This window comes from Nymphalis io, chromosome 28 (assembly GCF_905147045.1).
Source record: "Nymphalis io chromosome 28, ilAglIoxx1.1, whole genome shotgun sequence".
In the NCBI taxonomy this organism is placed as follows: Eukaryota; Metazoa; Arthropoda; class Insecta; order Lepidoptera; family Nymphalidae; genus Nymphalis; species Nymphalis io.
The window spans coordinates 7,029,142-7,053,983 of NC_065915.1; the positions used below are offsets into that span (position 1 = coordinate 7,029,142).

The 24,842-nt window shown below is 37.1% G+C and overlaps 1 protein-coding gene, 3 non-coding genes and 1 pseudogene across 5 annotated transcripts in view; 2 read left to right on the forward strand and 3 right to left on the reverse strand.

Moving 5' to 3' along the window:
• LOC126779201 (androgen-dependent TFPI-regulating protein-like) overlaps positions 1-24,842 on the reverse strand; it is a 43,770-nt gene that overhangs the window by 5,736 nt on the left and 13,192 nt on the right. The window contains exon 1 of one of the 2 annotated variants that reach the window (XM_050503115.1): positions 8,896-9,257. The exons of the other annotated variant lie outside the window; for it this stretch is intronic. Coding sequence (XP_050359072.1) covers positions 8,896-9,144 — 249 coding nt within the window. The 5' untranslated portion in view covers positions 9,145-9,257. Of the gene's footprint in view, positions 1-8,895; positions 9,258-24,842 lie in introns of those variants that run through there. 2 annotated transcript variants of the gene reach the window in all.
• On the reverse strand, positions 20,005-20,166 carry LOC126779366 (U1 spliceosomal RNA). The gene has a single exon (XR_007670339.1). It is a non-coding gene; the product is annotated as a U1 spliceosomal RNA (small nuclear RNA).
• On the forward strand, positions 20,584-20,701 carry LOC126779350 (5S ribosomal RNA; annotated as a pseudogene).
• Positions 21,594-21,712, forward strand: LOC126779346 (5S ribosomal RNA). The gene has a single exon (XR_007670320.1). It is a non-coding gene; the product is annotated as a 5S ribosomal RNA (ribosomal RNA).
• LOC126779349 (5S ribosomal RNA) lies at positions 23,054-23,172 on the reverse strand. The gene has a single exon (XR_007670323.1). It is a non-coding gene; the product is annotated as a 5S ribosomal RNA (ribosomal RNA).

Here is a 24,842-nt window from a genome sequence, read left to right on the forward strand (position 1 = left end):
GGTAGAATACACATGTGGTAGAATTTCAATGAAATTAGACACGAGCAGATTTCCTCGCGATGTTTTCCTTCACCGACAAGAACGAGATGTATTTCACTAAACCATATTGGAGCAGCGTGGTCGAATAAGCTCCAAACCTTTTCCTCAAAAAGAGAGCGGAGGCAGTGGAACATTCACAGGCTGTTGCTGTATATTTTATTTATTTTGATAAAGATTTATAAATTGTGACAATTAAACTAAACTACAAGTGTACTATATATATATATATATATATATATATATATATACTTCGTATATATTTACATATCATAATGAATACTGATTACTAGTTTTCTACAAACGGATTTAAGGACTTATAACACACTAATACCAAGCTGATATGGTGACCTTATTTCATTTATAAATCAATTACTTTAATCGCTGCTTATAACATACTTATATTTTAAGTAGAGATATCTATCTCTGATTTAATATTTTATATAATACCTCCTTAGTCTTAGTGGCTAGTTGGTTGCAGGCCGAGTAACTCGGTTCAAAACGGGTCGGGAATTATTTTTAATTCTTTGTAGCAACTCGGATGAAACAAGTAAAGCCGTGGGAAATCTAATGTTAAGCGGTCACCACTCCTAGACATTGGCATTGTAAGTAACCATCCTTAACATCGCCAATGCGCCACCGAACTTGGAAACTAACTATGTCTCTTGTGCCTGTAATTACTCACTCACCCTTCAAACCGGGACACAACAACACAACCGCTGCTAGGAATATCTGATGAATGGGTGGTACCTACCCAGACGGGCTTGCACAAAGCCTTACCACCAACGAAATAGCAATAATCATATAATTATGTTTGGTTATACAAGTGCCCTGTAATATATCTTACACAGATTACTACTCTGTTAAAATGGCCGCCGTGAGAAAAATCGTTTATGAGGACGTCGTCACCACGACGTATCTTATGATTTATTTATTTACACAATAAGTCTACCCAGATAACCCATGGACAGAAATAGTGCTCTGCGCAATTCCATCTGTGTGGGTACAACTTTCTTAAACCATTAATTGAGCCTGGACAACATAAATTAAAAACAACACATTCGTTGTTGATGTGTACGTAACAAACAAATCAATGAACACACGTTTTAACTGAACTAACAGCTGATTCAGGAACATATGTCTGACCTTTAGAATATTTCTTATTAACTTTATCATCGAATTACATTAATTTAATTAGATTATGTATCATTAATCGATGGTCACTTGCAACACACGGACGACCTTTATTATCTAAGTGGCCTTCTACGCCTCGTTGCTTTATTAAACAAAGTAATTTTTTTCATTTCAAAATCATTAATTCAAAAAAAACAGTATTTACGAGTCTATGACGTCATATGTCATGGCGCTTCTGAAATTACCATACAAGCAAGGACAATGGTCCTCGCTTGTATGGTAATTTCATAATGATGAAACAAAGCCCCCCGCGTCTGTATGTCTGTCTGTTTGTATGCGACAAACTACCGAATGTATTGCTGCTATGCTGAAATTTGATGATGGTTGTTGAAGATATTGGAAGAAATCATGCCAACCGGAATCTTTAATGGCCTGCGCCGCGTACATCAATAGAGTTATATGTATTACGATATAAACGGTTCATGTAACGAATATTACATACATAGAAATATATCACATTGATTTTCGAATACCATTAAGTATGATAATTTCCCTTACTTCCCATGATAATATTGTTATCAGAGGGGTGTTGAAATCTGCGCTGATCGGCCCTTATCGGCCCTTATCACGCGTCAGTCTCGTGACGGAACTTTGACCATGTCGACCCTTTCGTTATCAATTCCGTGTGAATTGCTTAACACATAAGTAGTTATGACTCAATTTATAATATATATAGAGTTTTTATGAAGAAGAATTGCAGTAAGCTAAAATTAATGTTACATAGTTTGTATTTACGGAATATTTATTTATCTTTTTTTTTAAACTTTTGATCTATAGATTTGTCATTACATCATAATTGTATTAACTAGTTTATGTTAATGTTAAAATTCGGTTTTTTTTAATTTAATTTAATATAATTTTTGTTTAGATTTTTTTTATTTGAATGTTAAGTTAGCTTATAATTCACGTATATTTTGTTACATTCTATATAAGCAATGTTTGAAAATGTTTTATATATTTATATAATCAAAAAAAAGGAACACATTAGTAATAATATTTATATTAATATATGTTACATAATACAAAACGTTCATAGTGTACATTCATACTGCCAATCTCAATGACATAGTCTGTCATTCGGTGTCAAGCGTTTTTTTGACATTTCATAGGGTTTATTTTTTATATCGGCAAACCGACGAGGTTTCGAAAACTACTTTACTTTACTTTATACTTTATTGTACACCACAAAGGGAAAAAAATATACAAAACATGGATACAGCCGAAATAAAAGTAGCATACAATTTTGGCGAAACTAATTAACATAAAAAAACAACCATTTCAATACTCATATTATTATCATTAATTACGGTCAAATTTCGACTACTGTGGGACCTCAGCATAACCCTTCAGCCTTTCACGCGTGGAGTGGAGGCCTCGCGTGTTCCTATATCGGACGGCCCTGAGGCAAATTACGGGTGGGCGAAACCACCTTAACACCTAAGAGCTCCGCCGAGCCACGTGCGGGTACAGCACGGAAAGAGATGCGTTATATCAAAACGATCTAGCAGCATCGCCGATCCGTCATCAGACAGACAGTGCATTGGTTTTAGTGGATAAAAATCCCACATAACCAATGGTAGCCTTACCATTGAGTATAATTTTTTTTTAATAATATGTCTTCCAGACTGATTTCGGCCACGGTGGCCAATCTCAAGAGAGATTAGCCAACTACGCAGGAGATATTATAGTGCACAAGTGTGTGGGCAAACACAGGTGCACTTTTTATTCCCTAACTCTCAAAATCCAATGGGACGGAAATCCGACACGACCGGAAAGAGTTTAGGCGCAGGACCGATCGCTTTACGCGGGAGTGAACACACTTCCAGACACCGGGCTGCTGACTGAGAATTTAAATCTGACAGGAAAACCGAATAAGTTTTTATTGGTCCGACCTGGGAATTGAACCTCGTCGGCGGCCTTACATCAAGGCACTAGACCAACGAGGCAGTCATAAAAATAATACTTGTATACTATAATATTGTTGGCGCAGTTTGTTGCCGCCGTGGCCAATATTTGGTCAATAAGTCACTTCATGTTTACGGATTTTATTATCAATAAAGGTGCTCGTCTTAATCCTGTAGCACGCGTGCAGCGCGTGCAGCGCATACGCTCACTTAACATGCGATAAATTCAACGATAGTCATATAAATTACATAACTATATAATTTAAATTATATAATTAATTATTACCCGATGGGCCAACATTTGTTCCTTGGTCGATAAGACGTGTTCTTGTGTGGATGCGACCTGCGTAGTGCAGACGCTGAAGCTGCACAAATACTGAAGCGCCGCAATAGTTCACTTTTATCCAACGGATATGAATTTGCGGGGGTGGGTTTTGAAACAATAGGTCCATATGGTGGTCTGATACAATAAAAGATCTTTCTAAGAAACTGGTCCACACTTCTTGTGACCCAAGAGATGCGCTTGTTTAGCCCAAAGGCCGAGTCTAGCGATGCAGAGAGGCAATAGTGCCAGCGTCTTGGGTACAATGCCACAGGAAAATCTTTTAGACGGCGTGTTTTTGCTATAAATTTGTAATTTGTATTTTGTTTTAATTTTATATATTATATAAATAACTGTACATAGATATCGATTTCAAATCAAAATGTTGCTTAATTTAGCTTCGTAATACATAATATTGGAACTAAGATGCTATGTCCCTTGTGCCTTTAGTTACACTGGCTCACCCATCTTTCAAACCGGAACACAACAGTAACAGCCAGTGAATGTCCCACTGCTGGGTTTCTTCTCCCTTTTTTTGAGGAGAAGGTTTGTAACTTATTCCACCGATGAATTATAAACACAAATTGAGCACATGAAAATTCAATGGTGCTCGGGTTTGAACCCACGATCATCGGTTAAGATTCACGATCTTACCACTGAGCCATCTCGGCTTACTACACAACAATAGTATTGCTGTTTGGCTTATAGGTGACGAATGGATATCCAGATGAGCTTGTAAACCAAGTAAAGTTATATATAGCGACGCACTTTGGCCACAGCGTGTTCGTAATTAGACATAAAATGTATCCACGAGATAACCTTAGCTTTGTTATAATGTAAACAATATTATTCAAATCGACTAATTAATTAATTTTATTAATTTACAATAATAATAATATCCATTCACACACGGCCATCTGATCCCAAACCAAGCAGAGCTTGTACTATGGGAACCAGATAACTAATATACTACATATACTACTTTTCTTTTGTAAATCTACTTATATAGATAATTACACCCAGACTCAGGACAAACAGACATGTTCATCCACACAAATGTCTGTCCTGAGTGGGAATCGAACCCACAACTAAGAAATATTAACCATTCCCTATATCACAAATGCGCCACCAACCTTGTAAATTAATATGTTTGTGCTTCTAGTTACACTGGCTCACCCTTCAGTCCGGAAAACAACAATAAGGAAGATGTAAATTTAATTTTTTTTGTACTAAAATAATATTTACACGATTATAATAACATATGTGAAAAAATTATGATTATATCATGTAAACTTTTTTTTTATAAGGAAATCAATTTGGGTGCTCTCGTATAATTCTTGCTCCGTCAGAGTTTTGACTGTGACGTCACATCGCCGGTTCGTTATTGCGGGCGACTCTTGCGATACGGGTGTTGATAATTTTGTATTTATTTTATCCTTTTTTGTGATTTGACGCCTCTCATATGTTATTTTACTTATAATAATATTAGAACGATTATCAATATATTATTTTATGCTAAAATAAGAGCAGTATTTCCACGTAGACTAACAAGTAGTCTACCGAAAGTCGTTCTTATGATTGCGGATTCTTTCACAAATCACGCGAAATTAGTGAGCTTATTATTGTTGTTTATTTTAATCTTTTGTTAATGCAGATTGATCATAACTGTGATCGGCAATAAGTCCGTACTCTTCATGTAGAGATACAAGTCCTTTCCGCTTTCGATAGAAGATAATATCGACATAGAATATAATAAACATTTCTTACATTTCAATTTCACGTACACAGTTCGGGGTGCGATAGTTACGATATAGAGCCACGGCATATTATTGTAAATTTTCCTCTAATGAAAGTGCACATAAAATTAACAATCTCGAATGTGGAGGATGCAAACATACTATGTCATTGTTAGCGCTCATAGCGATGTGAGGAGCCTATTTTTAATGAAATAATCTGTTACTGGAAGAAACTTTTTTTATGTAAAAGGGGTGCAAACAAAAAGGAGGCCTTCCTAGTGGAAAGTGATTACCACTGTCCAAGGACAGCAACACCGGAGTGCCTGCAGGTGCATTGTCGGTCTTAAAGGAATGCGTAGGCATGGGCTTTTCTTGAAGGTTCTATTACATAGCGGTTCGGAAAAGTCGCCGGGTAATATGGTCCGCTGAAATGGCAGGAAAATGCTTTAAAAATAGCGCTGTAGTAGTGGATTTCCAGACATCGAGATGGTATGGATGGAATTTAGAATTTAGACGCGATGTCCGGTGGTGAAATTCAGCGCATGGGATTAATCTAAACAATTCCTCAGAGCATTCTCCGTAAAAGATGCGATAGAAGAAGCAGAGTGATAACATCTCTCCTGCCTAGAGATGAAGGCAGTACTCCATGTGGGGCTCAGTTTTCACCTTGTAGAATTTTAGGCGAGGAGCTGACGTGAAGTACTGACATACCTCGTTGAGCACACAAAGCTTTTAGAGGCTAATTTGGCTGCACCTTCCAATAGACCGGGGGATGGTCGTTTTAGAAGTCATCGCGGTGAAAAGGTGTCATTTTAGAAGTCATCGCGCTAACTTATGTCGTATTGGGGTTGAGTTGTACCAAGTTTGGTTGGCCCCAATCTCAGTCTTTGGTTAATAAAAATTTGTTATTTCAGACAAAAGTTTATACTCATCGACGTGTTCCTGACGTATATAAGCGCGGCCGGTGTATAAGGCGTCTACGGTGCTATCGTCTGCCAACATTGAATGATGCTAATTATCACATATTATTAATATACAGAAGAAGCAGAGTAGGTACGTAGTAGGACGCTTTACGTTTAATTATATACAGTAACATGGCGATTCAAAAGTACTCTTATAAGACTATTTAAATGGCATTTGTATCATATGTGCTATATTAGACAACGTATTTGACTTTTAAAGAAACATAATATGGTAAAAATCAATTTCAATGGGCCGCAGTCATTAATGATTTTTCAACTGACATCATTGCCGATACGGCGTTGTACACAAATCATCTTCAAGATTAACAATAAACCTAAACTTTGAAATGCATTTTTCATCGATACAAACTCTTATGAGAACACTAGCGGTATTCAACGCATCAACAAACATTGTGTTATTACGATAATTCTGAAATTCTGAATTATGTTTATGTTAAACGAATACCTATAACTAACCTGTAAAAATGAAATGTTTGATCCTAAAACTAAAGACTTATAAATATGACAAATTTCACTACTAAGGTACTCAATTATTAAAATGCTCATCACGAAAATATCTACTTGTTTTTGTTGGTAATATATATATAGAAAAAGTATTTTTCCTGAGTTCTATTTGTTAAATTAGTAAGCTATGGTACTGTATAATAAATATATGAAAGTTTTTTTCTATATTAACCGAAATATAAATAAAATCAAGAATAACGCGAAAATTTAGGCGAAATTGTATGGGCGAGCGAGCGACGTTGGGCGATGTGACGTCACGCGTTGATCGGTCGCTGCAGAAAAGAATTTAAAAACTCGTGTAAGTTTAAAAATTCGTAAAAAAATAATTTTTACAGATATCGTAAAAAATAAATCGCCAGTATTTTTTATATTTTAAATATGATTTTTTGAGATCATAAAAAATATAAATTCATTGGTCGGCTGTGAAATAAACATTATGAGCAAACTGTATAATATCCTGGGACATTATTCACACACAGCCATCTGATCCCAAACTAAGCAGAGCTTGTGCTATGGAAACCAGACAACTGATATATATATAGATAATTACACCCAGACTCAGGACAAACAGACATGTTCGCGCACACAAATGTCTGTCCTGGGTGGGAATCGAACCCACAACCTTCGGCGTGAAAGGCAGGTATCTACCAACCACGCCAACCGGCTCGTCAAACTGTATGTCAGACACAAACTTGCCACTTGTATAACTTTTTAATGGCACGCAGGATTTGAACATCGGATTTTGGGATCGGAGCCCTTATAGCCCACTAGGTCAAAAAGTCGTATTATAATAATAAATAAAAATGGTATAAAGAGATGTATGAAAAACTGCAAATTCCATTGATACATAGTTTCTGTAGTAACATAATATATATGTATGTTGCATATTAGATATCAGTTATTATATCGACTGCCTACATACATTGACTGTCTCGTTGTTCTAGTGGCTAGATATAAGGCCCAAGGTTCTAAGGTCCTGGTTTTAAACGCCAGGTCGGACCAATAAAAAGTTATTGAGTTTCTTTTTCGAAGATTCCCAATAAAAGTCCAAAGTCTAGAATTATGAGATTATGAGAGTTAATAGAGAGTGCACCTGTGTTTGCGCACACACTTGTGCACTATAATATCTCCTGCGCAGTTGGCTGATCTCTCTTGAGATTGGCCGCCGACCGACCGAATTTGGTGAGGCGGACACACACACCTGTGTGTGTGTGCAGGTTGTTATGATAACATAGATGGAGTGAAATTTGAAGATCCAAGAGTTGTCTAAGCACTGTCTATAAAATATATTTTTGTTTATTATTTTTTTTGTACGCTTAAACTTTTCCGAGATGGCCTAGTGGTTAGAACGCGTGAATCTTAACCGATGATCGTGGGTTCAAACCCGGGTAAGCACCACTGAATTTCATGTGCTTAATTTGTGATTATAATTCATCTCGTGCTTGACGGTGAAGGAAAACATCGTGAGGAAACCTGCATGTGTCTAATTTCATTGAAATTATGTCACATGTGTATTCTACCAACCCGCATTAGAGCAGCGTGGTGGAATAAGCTCTAAACCTTCTCCTCAAAAAGGGAGAGGAGGCCTTAGCCCAGCAGTGGGACATTAACAGGCTGTTACTGTACTGTACTGTAAACTTTTCCGAATAAAAACAAGACAAATAATTTAACCGAAAGTCATAGATTCGTTTATTTAATTAAAAAATATCGAGGGGAGCTGGGAGGATTAAAATATGAATTAAAAATTTATATACTAATATTATAAATGTGAAAGTAATTGTCTGTTACGCTTTTACAGCTAAACCACTGAACCGATTTGAATGATATTTTTAATTAATCAAGCTAAAACCCCAAAGAATAACATAGGCTATATTGTTATATCTAATATCTTTCACATCCCTCTAAGAAGCGGATAAAACCGTGGGCGAAAAGTAGTTTAAAATAAATAACCAGGATGTTGGCAGCATTACCTACCGCATCATAATATAGGTGAGAATCATTTAGTTAAATCACATATGTCGAAATATAACATATAAACTAGCTCATTGTCCTGGCTTCGCACGGGTACATAAGATTTTGCGTAAAATCCATTCTTAGTGAACGTTTACGTCGAGGAGTAACTATGACAGATTTCAAGTGAATCGGGCGCACCAGTTTAGGAGATCGCGTGATGAATGGTATTTCGATTATATATATAAATGTATGTAGGTACTTACAAAATTCCATCCAGTGAGATAGGCGGCTTTGAATGTATATAAGATTCTTATATCCGGGTTCGGATTGGTCGCTATGTCGAGACTGGGAGCAGTTATCCCAATATATATGTGGTGTAGGATACCAAATATATGAAACACAGTCCTCCAATACAGATTAGCGTCACTCCGATCAAATAATTTTTCATTTTCCGTTATAAGAAAACACAAAACATTGTAAAATATATTCGTGTCGCGCCATAGTTCTTCCATTTTTTAAATTATTGTTTATGATATTGTTATATGATTAACATTAATATATTTTATATAATTAAAATTAATACTAGATTATTATAATTAACCGCCCGAACTAAGTTTGCGGGCGATTGTTTTGTTTTATAAAGAGGGTACGTTAAAATGTCTTATAAAAGTGTTGCCATGTCGAAATGAAAATTACCAATTTTTTTGGTTAATATTTATAATAAAACTTTCATTTATACCTCATTTTGTTTTATGAAGTATATAAATTTTATTATAATGTATATTTTATTTATCTGTTATTATATGCGGATCTGAAATCTATTTGCGCGTGGGAAAGTTCTAGCGAGTGTCAACCACACGTTACATATAGTAACGTTCTGACACATTGTTTAAATTTAAAAAAAAAACACAACGAGCTGAGCCGTATCTATATTGGTTAGCAGTGTTTTGTTACCGCGAATGCTGAAGAACTGAATTTTCGTATTTATGACGTCTCACGCTACAATACTTAAGGGTACTTTATTGTTATTGTTTGGTTGTTTGGGCACGCATCGAAGTTTTACTGGTGGTAGGGCTTTGTGCAAGCTCGTCTGGGTAGGTACCATCTACTCATCAGATATTCTACCGCAAAACTTACTTGGTATTCTGTTCCGGTTTTAAGGGTGAGTGAGTGTAATAACAGGCACAAGGGACATAACATCTTAGTTCCCAAGGTTGGTGGCGCATTGTCGATGTAAGCGATGGTTAACATTTCTTACAATCCCAATGTCTATGGGCGTTGGTGACCACTTACCATCAGGTGGCTCATATGCTCGTCCGTCTACCTATACCATAAAAAACACAGTGCGAATTTGGTATTTTGGGCTTGTTCAGGGCCACTGGATGTTTTGCGATATTGTTAATCCTTTGAGTTATTTTGTTTTTTTTTTGTTTTTCTTTTATACAATCCAATGTTTTGTGTCAATCTTTTATAGAATTACCACTAAACAATCCGTTGATTGTTACCAAGGTGCTTTCCGAGGAACGGGAGTACACACACTTCCAACTCCCAGATACCGGGCTGCTATTGAGAATTTTTTTAGTAGCCCGACCTGGGAATTGAACCCAGGACCTCCGGGTCTGCGGCCTAGACCAACGAGGCAGTAACTATAAATTTATATCATATATACCTAGTGTCAATTTCAGACAATATTATCATCGCCCACAAAGAAGTATTATATAATATTAGGTCCTTAACTATGCAATTAACGTTTTGTCGTACTGACTTACACTTTGATCTGAAATATCTTCTCTTTGGTTACGAATTCCAAATTCAAATTTATAAATTCATTTAGCATTCATTTGGTACATTTGAGTGTTGAAAACAGTCATTCATTTGTTTTTTCCTCATTATTTTTTTCTTTGGCGTTGCTTATTACCGCACAATGGATAACATGAAATATCGGTATATTTACGAGCACATGTTCTACCGTAGCACCAGTGCTGCAGAAATAGCTCGAAGGATTAATGATGTGTGTGGAAGCGGGTCCATCACAAAGCACTTCAGAGATAGCTGCAGGCTTCGGGGCAAGTGATAAAATTGTATTAATCCACTTGAAGCAAATCGGGAAAGTAAAAACCTTGAACGATGGTTACCTCATGAATTGAGTGAATCGAACTTGCAATCACGCGTCGACTGCTGTGTTACTTTGCTCAACCGACACAATAATGAAGAGATTTTAAATCGAATCATTACTTGTGATGAAAAGTGGATACTGGACGATAATCGGAAGCGCTCGTCGCAATGGCTGAATACGTGAGACCCAGCCAAATCCTGCCCTAAACGAAAATTGAATCAAAAAAGTTACTTGTGAGTGTTTGGTGGACTAGCGCCGGTGTCGTTTACTACAGCTTTCTAAAATCTAGCTAAACGATTACGGCAGATATCTATTATCAGCAACTGCAAACCATGAAGGAAGAACTAGCTACTAAATAACCGAGATTGTTCAAACGCTCTAGGCCACTACTGCTTCACGACAACGCAAGACCACACACTGCACAACAAACAAACGCTAAGTTAGATGAGCTACAATTGGAATGTCTGCGAAATCCACCGTACTCCCCGGACCCCGGACCTCCAACAGATTACCATTTTTTCTGGAATTTGGACAACTTCTTACAAGGAAAAAAATTCAACTCCGATGTGGCAGTCCAAGCCGCCTTCTAAGATTTTATTAATTCTCGCCCCCATGGTGTTTTTAGTAAAGGGATCAATGAACTGCCTATGAGATGGCAACAGTGCATAGACAACAACGGTGCATACTTTGATTAATTAAATATATTTTACAAAAAAAAGACTTTATATTCCTCCCGTACAAAACGCCAATGTCATATGTAAGGACCTACTAATTGAAGCCTTCTCCCCAAAAGGAAACCAGCCCAGCCGTGGGATATATACTGGCAGTTACTTTATTAAATAACAGTGCGTTTTTGAATTTAGTTTTTTTTTATTTCCCATACTATTGGTTGCTTGCAATAACATACAGGTTATATATATATATATATATATATATATATATATATATATATATATATTTGTACATCACGTTTGTACTTTCCCGACTTTTTTGAGTCGGCTTTAATAAATACTCCCTCCCGGTCACCGGGAAAAGGAGCATTTATATCCCCATCTGTGTTTTAATGTTTAAAAAATAAAGTATTCTTTTTTTCCCCTATTATCTACTTACTTACTATAATAATAACAAAAAAAGTAATATATATATACATTAACATGAAACTTACCAAACTATTTATATTATTATTATTTTTAAATGTGCATTTTTTATGTTTTTTTTTTTGTTTTTTTTTTTTAGCTTTTTTTATTATTATTTTTTTCTTTTATATTTTCAATGTATAATTAAACAGGTCTGCCTGAGTAAAAATGATGTATAATAACTAGAGTTTGGACGTATGATATGATTATTGCCTGTAGGTGAGTGTATTAGAATAAATTATACAATGCTGTTAGATGTAAGACTTTTGTTCTCACTGTTACTAGTCTGCGTGCTTGTTACAAATATTGTGTCTCCAAGAACTTTGCTGATTATTGTGGTTGAGTGGAGTGATGCTTGTGTTTGGAGGATGTTGATATTAACGTGTGTCTCCAGTTTGTGGCGTGACTCCTGTGGCGCCCACTACTATCGGAATCGTTGTGACTGTGCTTTTCCACAGTCTAGAGAGTTCGACTTTCAGCGGATGGTATTTGCTGATTTTTTCTATTTCCTTTGTTCCAATATTATAGTCGGATGGTACCGAAACATCAATAAGGTAAGTTTTATGGTTGATTTTATCTATGTATATAAGGTCCGGTCTATTGTGAGTGATTGTGACATCGGTTTGTATGGGAATTTCCCACATTAATTTGGCTATATTATTTTCCTTTACAGTGGGTTGTTTAAGTTCTTCTTTCCACCATAATTTATTAACTTCTATTTTGTCTGTTCTTGCTAAACACCAGAATATATACTGTACCAAATTGTTATGTCTTTTAACATAATATGTTCCAGCTAGTTTTTCGCATCCTGCGAGACGGTGTTGAACAGTTTCATCTTTAGATACGCACAAGCGGCATTTTCCGTCGACGCTTCGTTTCAATATGTCGCGTTCGTGCTGACGTGTAAGTACCGCTTGGTCTTGCATTGCAAATAAAGATGATTCCAATAAAGCTGAAATAGGTCGTTTCTTCAGCCACTTAAACGTCAGTTCTGTGTCCACATTGGCTAGGTCAAGGACCTTTTTGGGAAATTGGCCATGTAGGTTCTTGTTTCTCCAGGATTCATTTTGCTTTTTAATTATGTTCTTTTTTATTTCTGTGATTGTGTATTTGCCGTTTGGTAACTTCAAATCTTTCTCTATCTCTTTTGCTTCTGTAAATATGGAATATTTTTCTCTTCTTTGGTCTTGCTGTACTATTGCTTCAATTAGGTAGTCATTTTTTTGTTCTAAATATTGTTTAAGTTTTAGAATATGGGCTTTGTACAAGTATTCTACATTAATAAGTCCTCTACCCCCTTTAATCAGCGGTAAGTACAATCTATGAACGTCTGCTTTTTGTTGGTGGGCCTTTTTAATTGCTAACAGTTTTCGTGTTCTAATATCAATCCGCTTAAGATGGCTTATGTTGTAGTTGATTACACCAAATGAATACAACAAAACTGGAACCCCTTTATTAGGTTGCGCCCATTTACGAAAGAGTTTGTTAGTTTTTTGATTCTCCTGAAATACTCTTTAGTTAATTGATCTCTAATGTCACTATAAATAATTTTTTCGGATTCATTAATACCTAAATACTTATAATTTTGATCTAATTTTAACTGCTTAAATGTATCTCCGTTCAGTAGCACATGCTCGTTACCATCAGTGTAGTTTCTGTGTCCAGCTATTAAGTGAAGTTTGTTACATTTATCTAAACCAAAAGTCATGCCTATATCTTCCGTAAATATTTCAACACTATTTAGTAAAAATTTTAAGTTATTTCTATTGTTTGCATAAACTTTAATATCGTCCAATATATTAGGTGATTAATCCACACTTTATCCTGTAGTTTATATGCTTTCGTTTCATATTTACTTAGTAATGTAGAAATTGGTTTAAGAGCCAGGCAGAACAACAATGGAGACAAGGAATCTCCCTGAAAGATGCCCCGTCGTATGTAAATCGGTTCAGTAGTATAAGACTCTCTAGAGCCCCTAACCGTTATTATAACTTTCCATTTAAGCATTGCTCTTTCAAGAAAAGATTTTATTAGATGTGGGCATTTATAAATGTCAAGTACACGCAACAGCCACTCGTGGGATATACTATAGCTTTACTATAGTCGATCTAGCTCATGCTTAATTTTTTTTGTCCCTTGTGTGCATTTTCTAGAATGGCTTTATTTACCATCAAATGGTCTTTGCATCCGCGGGCTCCGCGTCGACATCCCCTTTGTTCTGGGGCCATAATATTGTTTACTTGACAATGAGTGTACAGTTGATCGGATAGTATCGATGTGAAAGCTTATACATGCTAGGTAGACATGCGATAGGACGCCAATTTTTTGGGTCTTCGGTGTCGTTATTTTTCAGTATTAAAATGACCTTTCCAGTGTGTGCCAGTCTTCTAGAGGTTCTTCGTTTTTCAAAAGCTTGGTAAATAAAAGTGCTAGGTAGTTATGTATATTAGTGAGATATTTTAGGGAATAATTTTGAATTTTATCGTGCCCTGGTGCTTTCCAATTAAGCAATTTACTAACAGATTTTTTAATATGTTCTACAGTTATGTCTTCAAAAGTCTCGTGTTTAAGTTACTATTGACTAAAATATTAATATTAATATATGTATATATATATATATATATATATTATCATATTGAGCTGATGATGGTGAGTTTAAACCCGGGCTAGCACCACTGAATTTATGGTTATAATTAATCTCGTGCTTGATGGTGAAGGAAAACTTGCATGTCTAAATAGTGGAATATTTTCAGGCTATTACGATTAAGTCTTAGATTATTTATCATAGCTTTAAAAAAGTGATGTAATAAATTATTTCTTCAAATATTAAAAAAAACCTCCAATGATATGTGAATTAAAAAAAATACTGGCAACACAAATATTATTAACGTCAACTATATTACTATATTTTATCTGTACTAAATGCATAATGATTCCTTTATTTAAAACGTTATCTGCGCTAGACAAATAAATAATGATAATAAGTGTGTTAACTACTGCGGCCGTCTAATCAAATTGTTGAACTTTTGACGGAAAATGACTTAATGATGAAATAAAATTAATTATAATTAATGTAATTAGTTTATAATACTTTTTAACTTTTCTTAATACTATTAAAAATAATTTTACTAGTTGTAGAGCTTTTTGCAAGCTCATCTGGGCAGGTACCACTCTCAGATATTCTACCGCAAAACAGCAGTACTTGGTATTGTTGTGTTCCGGTTTGAAAGGGAGTCAGAGCCAGTGTTATTACGGGCACAAGAGACATAACATCTTAGTTCCCAAGGTTGGTGGCGCATTGGTGGTGTAAGCGATGGTTAACATATTTTACAATACCAATGTCTATGGGCGTTGGTGATTACTTACCATCAGGTGGCCCATAAACTCGTCCGTCTACGAATCAATATATAAATAACAGGTATTCAGTAAGTAGGGTAAATGGTTCACCTGATTAAGTGGACCGCCCATAGACATTGGCACAGTAAGATATATTATATTACCCATTCCTTATATCGCCAATATGCCGCCAACATATATAAGAAAAAAAAATACGCTGTGGAAGGACTAAGATGAAAATTTAAAATATTTTTTAAGCTACCTAACCCGGCTTCGCACGGGCAGAATAAGTGTTTACATAAAAAGTATATATGTATATCGTAATATATAGCTCGAATGGTTTACGCGGCACACGTCAGTAAAGCTCGAAGTCGCACGATTCCGACATCTTCAACATTTATCGTCTCATTTTTTAGTCAATTTTCACAAAACTTTAATAAATTACACACCTTAACTTTATTTTTGAGCCACTCCGTTGATGAAAACCGTATGAAAATCCATTCAGTAGTTTTTGAGTTTATTTGGTGCAGATAGACAGACGCGGCTTCGTTTTAAAATATGTTGTTTTGTGTCTATGCAATGGACCGTTGAGGGGTTCTTCTGTAGCCAATCCTGGGCCTACTCGGGTCACGCTTGTCACAAAAATGGTTTGTCATCGGAGCTGAACCGACATGTAAAATAAAGCTTTACGTGCTTTCCGAGACATGGCAGACACTTTCAAGTTCCAGACTACTACTGAGAATTTTCGACAGAAAAACCCATAACCTGAGATTTCGATCCTCGGTGTCTGCGGTCTTATATCTAGCCACAATATCAATGAAGCAGTTACATTTATAATAATAATGTAATGTCCTCCAAACCGATTTCGGCCACGGCGACCAATCTCAAGAGAGATTATCCAACGTAGTATGCTCGTAAGCACAGGTGCACTCTCTATTCCCTAACTCTCATAATCAGATGGGACGGCAATTCGACACGACCGGAAAGACTTCAAGCGCAGGACCAACGGCTTTACGTGCTTTCCGAGTCACGGGAGTGTACACGCTTCCAACTTCCAGACTCCGGGCTGGTACTGAGAATTATCTGATAGAAAAACCCAATAACTTTTTATTAGCCCGACCTGGGAATTGAACCCAAAACCGAACGAAGCAGTCACATGTATAATATTGATTAGGCTAAGTCACTCACCAGATTCCAGTTAGTAAAGAAGGCTGATGCAAATTTTTTCGCATCTACTATTATTAATGGCGTATCACCGTCGTCTTTTAAGCCCCTTACTATTAACAGCCCATAAGCAGACACCGTGATTGACATAAGAAATTCGACACTGTGAACAATTAACTTAATAACTGTCAAGTACATATTTATCGCCATTTAAGAAACCAACTGTTCGAAATCTTATGATAGACTGAAGTAATTATATTTTATAAGTATTAAGAATTTTGTAGAATACATAAAACACATTAAAAAAAAAACAATTATTTTTTTTTTAAAAAGCTGTGTTTAATTAACTCTTATATATTTGAATGTTAATTAATTTAATTGTTATTCCAGTTATTGTTTTGTGTGCAACTTCGTTCATATTAAATTAATTAATTAATTATATATTACTATATATTTTTGATTTGGTCAAAGTCGAATTCACCTCATGACGTACCTACGTCATTACACGTATTTACGACTTACCGAGGAGAGCAGGACCCCCAAAAGCCGAGATGGCCTAGTGGTTAGAACGCGTGAATCTTAACCGATGATCGTGGGTTCAAACCCGTGCAAGCACAACTGAATTTTCATGTGCTTAATTTGTGTTTATAATTCATCTCGTGCTTAACGGTGAACGAAAACATCGTGAGGAAACCTGCATGTGTCTAATTTCATTGAAATTATGCCACATGTGTATTCTACCAACCAGCATCGGAGCTGCGTGGTGGAATAAGCTCCAAACCTTCTCCTCAAAAGGGAGAGGAGACCTTAGCCCAGCTGTGGGACATTAACATGCTGTTACTGTTTATATATATTTGAATTCTCTAAACAATTTCTCGCTGTAGATTTGGACCCCCAAAAGCCGAGATGGCCTAGTGGTTAGAACGCATATATCCTATACTGGTGGTAGGGCTTTGTGCAAGCTCGTCTGGGTAGGTACCACCCACTCATCAGATATTCTACCGCAAAACAGCAATACTTGATATTGTTGTGTTCCGGTTTGAAGGGTGAGTGAGCCAGTGTAATTACAGGCACAAGGGACATAAAATCTTGGTTCCCAAGGTTGGTGGCGCATTGGATATGTAAGCGATGGTTGACATTTCTTACAATGCTAATGTCTAAGAGCGTTGGTGACCACTTACCATCAGGTGGCCCATATGCTCGTCCGCCTTCCTATTCTATAAAAAAAAAAAAATATATAGCTGGGCATAATATTAAAAATACGGAAGTATTTCTGTCTGTCTGTTTCACTGCTGTACCACTGAAAGGATTTTGATGTAATTTGGTATGAACTAAGCCTGAACAGCCAAGGTGGCACATAGACATAGTTAGTGGTGGTAGGGCTTTGTGCAAGCTCGTCTGGGTAGGTATATCTTAGTTCCCGAAGTTGGTGGCGCATTGGCGATGTAAGCGGTGGTTAACATTTCTTACAATGGCAATGTCTATGAGCGTTGGTGGCCACTTACCATCAGGTGGCCCAGATGCTCGTCCGACTACCTCTAAAACAATGGTTGAAGTCGCAGGTGAAATCTAGTATTTTATAATCCTCTGCCTAAAGGAAGCTTGGAAAGATTATCTATCAAGCCGTTTGTTGTACCTTATGCTACTTGCGTTTTTTTTTATTTACGCATACAATTTTCATTTTTTCTGATTTTGAACTTAAATAATACATAAAATACATTTTTACAATGTATGCAATAAGCAGAATACATAATAAACGCATAAGCGTTTTTGCATTTCTAGTCTTAGTGATTGCGAATAGGTGCTCTTTAAACTTTTGTTTCTTTAAATAGTTTGGCCCAGCTACTGGTGACCAACGTCAAACGTAATATATTATACCAAAACATGTCTTCTTCAAACACATTCCCAATATCACTTTATAGCTGTATATAAGCAATGGAACGACGGCGTTATATACATTTTTGTTGAGCTGCCTATTATTAAATCTTTTTTTTTTTGTTGCCCTTTGTTATTTGAATTTGTGTAATATATTTTTTAATTATTTCTTTGTTATTTTTTTCAGTTATTGTTTCTTATTAAAATATCTCTTGAATTATTTATATTACATACTGTAGTTACCTATAACTAACACGTAACTTATTATGTTCAACAATTTATATATTATTATTCTGTTAAGTTAGTGATACAAATCAATAAATATATAAATGCCATGAGATCACCATAAAATTGTAGGGTTCCCGAAGGGATATATTGTAGGTCAATTTTTCTTCCTCAATCACATAAATGACTTGCCTTATTAGGTAGGTTATAAGCAGGTGATAGTATGGTTGCCTCAGGACACTTTTTTATTTAATTAAATAAATAGACCTATGTTATTATGTAATTTGTGTTTATAACTTATCTCGTGCTTGACGGTGAAGGAAAACATCGTGAGGAAACCTGCATGTGTCTAATTTCATTGAAATCCTGCCACATGTGTATTGCACCAACCCGCATTGGAGCATCGTGGTGGAATAAGCTCCAAACCTTCTAATCAAAAAAAAGGAGAAGAGACCTTAGCCCAGCAGTGAGACATTCACAGGCTGTTACTTATTATGTAACAAAGTAAAAAATACAACAACGCGCTCTTCTTAGAAATATATTGTACATCAGTCTTGTTTCTTTTAAATGTTTTCTGTCTCATTTTGTATGTTGTTATATTTATAAAAAGATAAACCAAAATTTTAAAACAGGCAAACAAACAATAAGGCATGAAAAATATTGAATAAAATTTTGTTAAAATAAAGTACGATATAAGAATGACTTCGTGCGAATCCGGAACTAACGAACAAGTAAAACTTTTTTATAATATTAATATGTGAAATAACATTTATATACGCACATATTACTTACATCGTATGTTACCATTCTTTTCCATATTTTAAAAATGGAATAAAGGCTTAGAAAAAAAAATGGAAACGCTTAATGTATCGACGGATGGATGCTTAATTAAAACAAAATGTAAATGAACGCTTGTGGCGAAAAGTTATTATATAATTAATGAATTTATGGATGATAGCACATCTTGGGAATGAGATGATCGCCGCATGGGTATATCATATTTTTTTGTAAATGAAATATGATATATATATATATATAAACCCGCTGAGTTTCTTTCACCGGTTCTTCTCAGGGCTGAGGGTTTTTCTACCGAACCGGTAGTAGTTTCTACCGTTTGACTATTAATAGGCAAGTGTAATGCTTCAATGTTGAATAAAGCATTTTGATTTTGATGCTATGTATCTGAAATAAAATTTATTTAATTTCATTTATTTAAATGCCGCGTATTTACTGCCCGAACTCCCGAAGTAGTAAAATTAATACAAAGTCACGAATCCCATTTCCGTTTAAAGTTGAAATTTTTGAACGGATACTTACGTTACAAAATAAACCTATGATCCAGATTTAATCATTAATTTAATTAGAGTTAATAGTTTCGGCTGTACGGTGGACAAACCGAAACAGCGGGAACACCGTTGTCGTTGGCGTTTTTGCTTTTCACTTTCGGACGTATTTAATTTGGAGCTATGTTTATGATCAATGCAATTGTTATGCATAGGTTTACAATGTATTAAATACAAGGGGGACGGCGCGTACGCAGTCCCCACTACCAAAAATTGCGCGTCCGTGTTATCCGCATTAGGGATAATCGCAGAGGTCAACCCGTCCGCAGTGCAATGGACAGGCCTCACTCTGGGGGAACCGCCTACATGATCACGGTATCCTCTACGCCAGGTAAGTATGCTTTCCTCCTCGCCGGTCGCCCTTATGTATTTCGGACTACGAACTTCGTCAGCGGGATTTAATCTACTACTAGCGACATCTATCGTCACATGTCTTAAGCGTAACATATTTTTTTTTGGATAATTAAAGTTTCACACATTGACCATTTCACAGCTGAGTTTGACGTAAACAAACGTTGTTTTAGTTTATCTAATGTAATGTATTTATACCGCAAATAAATAATACGTTTTAGGTTTATCGACGTCTTTATATAAACTTATTGCAAGTCTAACTATCCTCCGAGCGTACAATATATCTAAAAAGCGAGGCAATTTTTGCTCTTTACAAATATATACATATAATGATTGATGTTATCTTATGTCGAAAAGATTAGACTGCGTAACTGTTTTATGTTTGGGTTTTTTGCATAAGCTTTCGCCAATGTCCATACCATGTTGAATACACCGGTTCTCGTCCGATCACCGAAGTTAAGAACATCGGGCGCGTTCAGTACTTGGATGGGTGACCGCCTGGGAACACCGCGTATCGTTGACCCCTTTTTTCATAGACTTGATAAAATCATTACGTAGATTGAGAGCTTTCTATTCACATTATTTAGTTAGTTTCCTGTTTTGTTTTCATGTTTAATTATTTTAGCATATCATTGATGTAAATCAGAAAAAGAAATGGTATTAATACGCTTCCTTGCGGTACTCCCTAAGTTTTTATCTATAGCTGGCTAAGTTATTTTCTTTAAATGGTAACTGCTTTTTGCCACCTCCACACATTGTTCTGAAGCAATTTTTTTATAGATAACCAAATCATCGTAACGTATAATTGATCAAAATCGAAATATTTTACTTAAATAGACTTTTACAATTACTCATGAATCGTCAAGCGCTACCACCGGTTCGGAATGTGGATTCTACTGAGAACCGATAAGAAACTCAGTAGTTGCTCTTTTTTAATACAAAAATACAAATTTGTATTTATTAAATACACTTAGTTTCTGCATGAGATCCAGCAATCATTCAATTCGCGAATTTTTGTCAGACATATATCCAGTAACAGAGTAATATACTTTACTGATAAGATTATTTTTATAAATAATTGAAGCCTCCCTTGTGGCAACTCAAGCATAGACTGCGGAATTTTATTATAAATGCGTATATCTTGCCCTAAAATATTATCTAAGATAATAATAATGTACCAGAGAATACTGTTAATGTACACTTATTGTAATCAATTATACATTTTACATATGACAATAATCATGTAATATTAAATTAGTTGATTTATATATGTATATTTATAAACATTATCGTAAATAAATACACACAATATATATTGTGCATTGCCTGTCTATATAATGAACAATCGATTGATTGACTTTATTAAGACGAAAGCTTTGATTTTTTTATGTGTTTGTGTTTTTGATTAAACTGTCGCCAACGTCCATACCATGTTGAATACACCGGTTCTCGTCCGATCACCGAAGTTAAGCAACATCGGGCGCGTTCAGTACTTGGATGGATGACCGCCTGGGAACACTGCGTGTCGTTGGCCTTTTTTGTTCTTCAGAAGACGTGTAAAATTTTAATTTGAGCATTACTAAACTCTATGATAATTTTTTTATTATATAAAAAATAACAATAAAGCTGTAATGATGAAATAATATAATATAACGTTTTTATAGTATTGTCGTAATTAATTAATAAGTACCCTTACAAACACATCTCGAGACCGGATGTGATCAAGTAAGCGCAATGATTCTTCGGTTATATGGTAATTAGATAAAACCTGCAACCTGCAATCGATAAACATACCTCTATTATAAATGTTCGAAGATCTCGCCAGTACCGGAAGGCAGCGTCTAAAGATCATTTCTTTATCTAATCCATATCAACGGTATGCCGAGATGGCCCAGTGGTAAGAACGCGTGAATCTTAACCGATGATCGTGGGTTCAAACCCGGGCAAGCACCACTGAATTTTCATGTGCTTAATTTGTGATTATAATTCATCTCGTGCTTTACAGTGAAGGAAAACATCGTGAGGAAACCTGCATGTGTCTAATTTCACTGAAGTTCTGCCACATGTGAATTCTACCAACCCGCATTGGAGCAGCGTGGTGGAATAAGCTCCAAACCTTCTCCTCAAAAAGAGGAGAGGAGGCCTTTAGCCCAGCAGTGGGAGATTCACAGGCTGTTACGGTTACGGTACGGTACGGTATGAAAGTTATACATTTATAGTTACATGGATGCTATTAATACAATGATAAATAGTTGGACGTAAAAACAAGCCTCACATTTTAAAAGACTAATCAAAAAACACAAATAATTCTTTTAACAATAATGTATTCCAGACAAGTGTGTGCGCAAACACAGGTGCACTATTCCCTAACTCTCATAATCCAATGGGACAGCAATCCGACACGAGCGGAAAGACTTCAAGCGTAGAACCAACGGCTTTACGTGCTTTCCGAGGCACGAGAGTGTATACACTTCCAACTTCCAGACTCCGGGCTGCTACTGAGAATTTTCTCACAGAAAAACCCAATAACTTTTTATTGGCCCGACCTTTGAATTGAACCCAGGACCTCCGTGTCTGCGGCCTTACACCAAGCCACTAGATCAACGAGGCAGTTTCTTTTATCAGTCTTATTTAACGATAATCTTAGAATCAATTCAAATATAACAGAATAATGAGTGGAGATAACGAAAAATAGATTTCGGAACCGAACCGATACGATGTTAAAATTTACAGTTATTTCAAAATCAAACTTAATTGTTAACTTTTAAATCGTAGCGATTACATATCGATTCGATTGCGATAAAGTGACGATATGTTAGTATACTTGGCCCCCAGTACGAACCAAAGGAGACAATTGCACGATAAAAGCAAAAAAGGCCAACGACACGCGGTGTTCCCAGGCGGTCACCCATCCAAGTAATGAACGCGCCCGATGTTGTTTAACTTCGGTGATCGAACGAGAACCGGTGTATTCAACATGGTATGGACGTTGGCTACAGTGTAACCAAAAAACATAAACATTTATACAGATTTCTCTTCAACAGTAACTTTGTTATCAAATATTATATAAATATGCGGACAGAAAACTTAGTTTCACTTTTTAAGTTCATTCTTGTCGTATTAAAAAGCACATACTAGATACAACGCCATTTTCTTGCGAATCCATAGTGAATATCATAGATTATTCAAGATCTCGACCAATTATATCCCGCCAATTCGATGTCAAAGCTTATTTGTCTACTACATATACATCTCTTATAGTATGAGTTTGATATATAAAAACTTACTGGTGCAAAGGCTTTGTGCAAGCTCGTCTGGGTAGGTACTACCCACTCATCAGATATTCTACCGCAAACAGCAGTACTTGGTATTGTTGTATTCTGGTTTGAAGGGTAATTGAGCCAGTATAATTACAGGCACAAGAGACATAACATCCTAATTCCCGAAGTTGGTGGCGCATTGACGATGTAAGCGATGGCTAACATTTCTTACAATGCCAATGGCTATGGGCGTTGGTGTCCACTTACCATCAGGCCGTTATGCTCGTCCGCCTTTTTTTTTCGCTGGAAAAACGCTTTTACGCGTTTCCCCCACTTGAAGTGGGGGGGTATGTGGGACTCGCCGGCGCCGAGTATGCGCCGGAATACCCACGAAAAAACCAGCGGTACCCACACCGCCTTTTCGAGGGGCGTCGCGGGATCGCTTGCGCATACTCCCGTGACGCCCCGACGGTTGGCCCACCTCTGCAGGCCTCCAAATCCTAGGGGGTTCTCAGGGTATAAAGACCCCCTAACCCCAGCAACACTTAGGGCGGGAGGAGAAGATGCGCATAGCGTCGACGCCTTCTCCCCAGTCTTCTTCGGCGAAGCGAGTCAGCGGAGGCCCTCTCCTCACGCTCCCGCTCCTCTGCCTCCTTCTGCGACATGACATTTTCGCAGAAGGAGACCGTCTCCAACCAGCACCTCTCGCTACCAAGCATGGCATTTATCACACTCGGCAGCGAGAGGTCTTCACCGACTAAGGCCGCCAGGGACAGGCGCTGAGGTCCCCAAGCGGCACACTCCATCAGAGTGTGGCACGCTGTGTCTGAAGGCGCACCACACTCATGACAGGAGGGTGTCACCTCGCGCCTCGCTATCCGGTGCAGGTACTTACCGAAACAACCGTGTCCGGTAAGTACCTGCGTCAGCCTGAATGTGAGTGTGCCGTGACTCCGTTCCACCCAGCGACTCAAGTGGGGGCGGACCGCCTCCACTGTCACTAGGCCTGCCGAGGGGGTCCTCAGGTCCTCCTCCCACCTACGAATCAAGGCTCGCTGGGCTAGGGCCCTGACTCGCTCAACCTCCGCCGACCCTGGACGGACGCCGCTTGACCTCGTTTCCACCCGGAACCGGTGCATTTCCGCAAGCACCTCTGCCTGGAGTTCCCAGGGCGGATCACTCGCGAGAAGTGTCGCTGCCGTCCATGACACCGTACGGTACCCAAGTATCTCTCTCACCGCTATGACTCTTTGCGGCCTCCGCAGAAAAGCTCTGTTACGAGCGGTGAGAGCATCCACCCAAAGGGGTGCACCGTACAACGCTATGGAGCGTACCACGCCAGCGTATAAGCGCCGACATGGTGTTTCCGGCCCTTCTTCATTGGGTAGGAGGCAGCCCAGGACA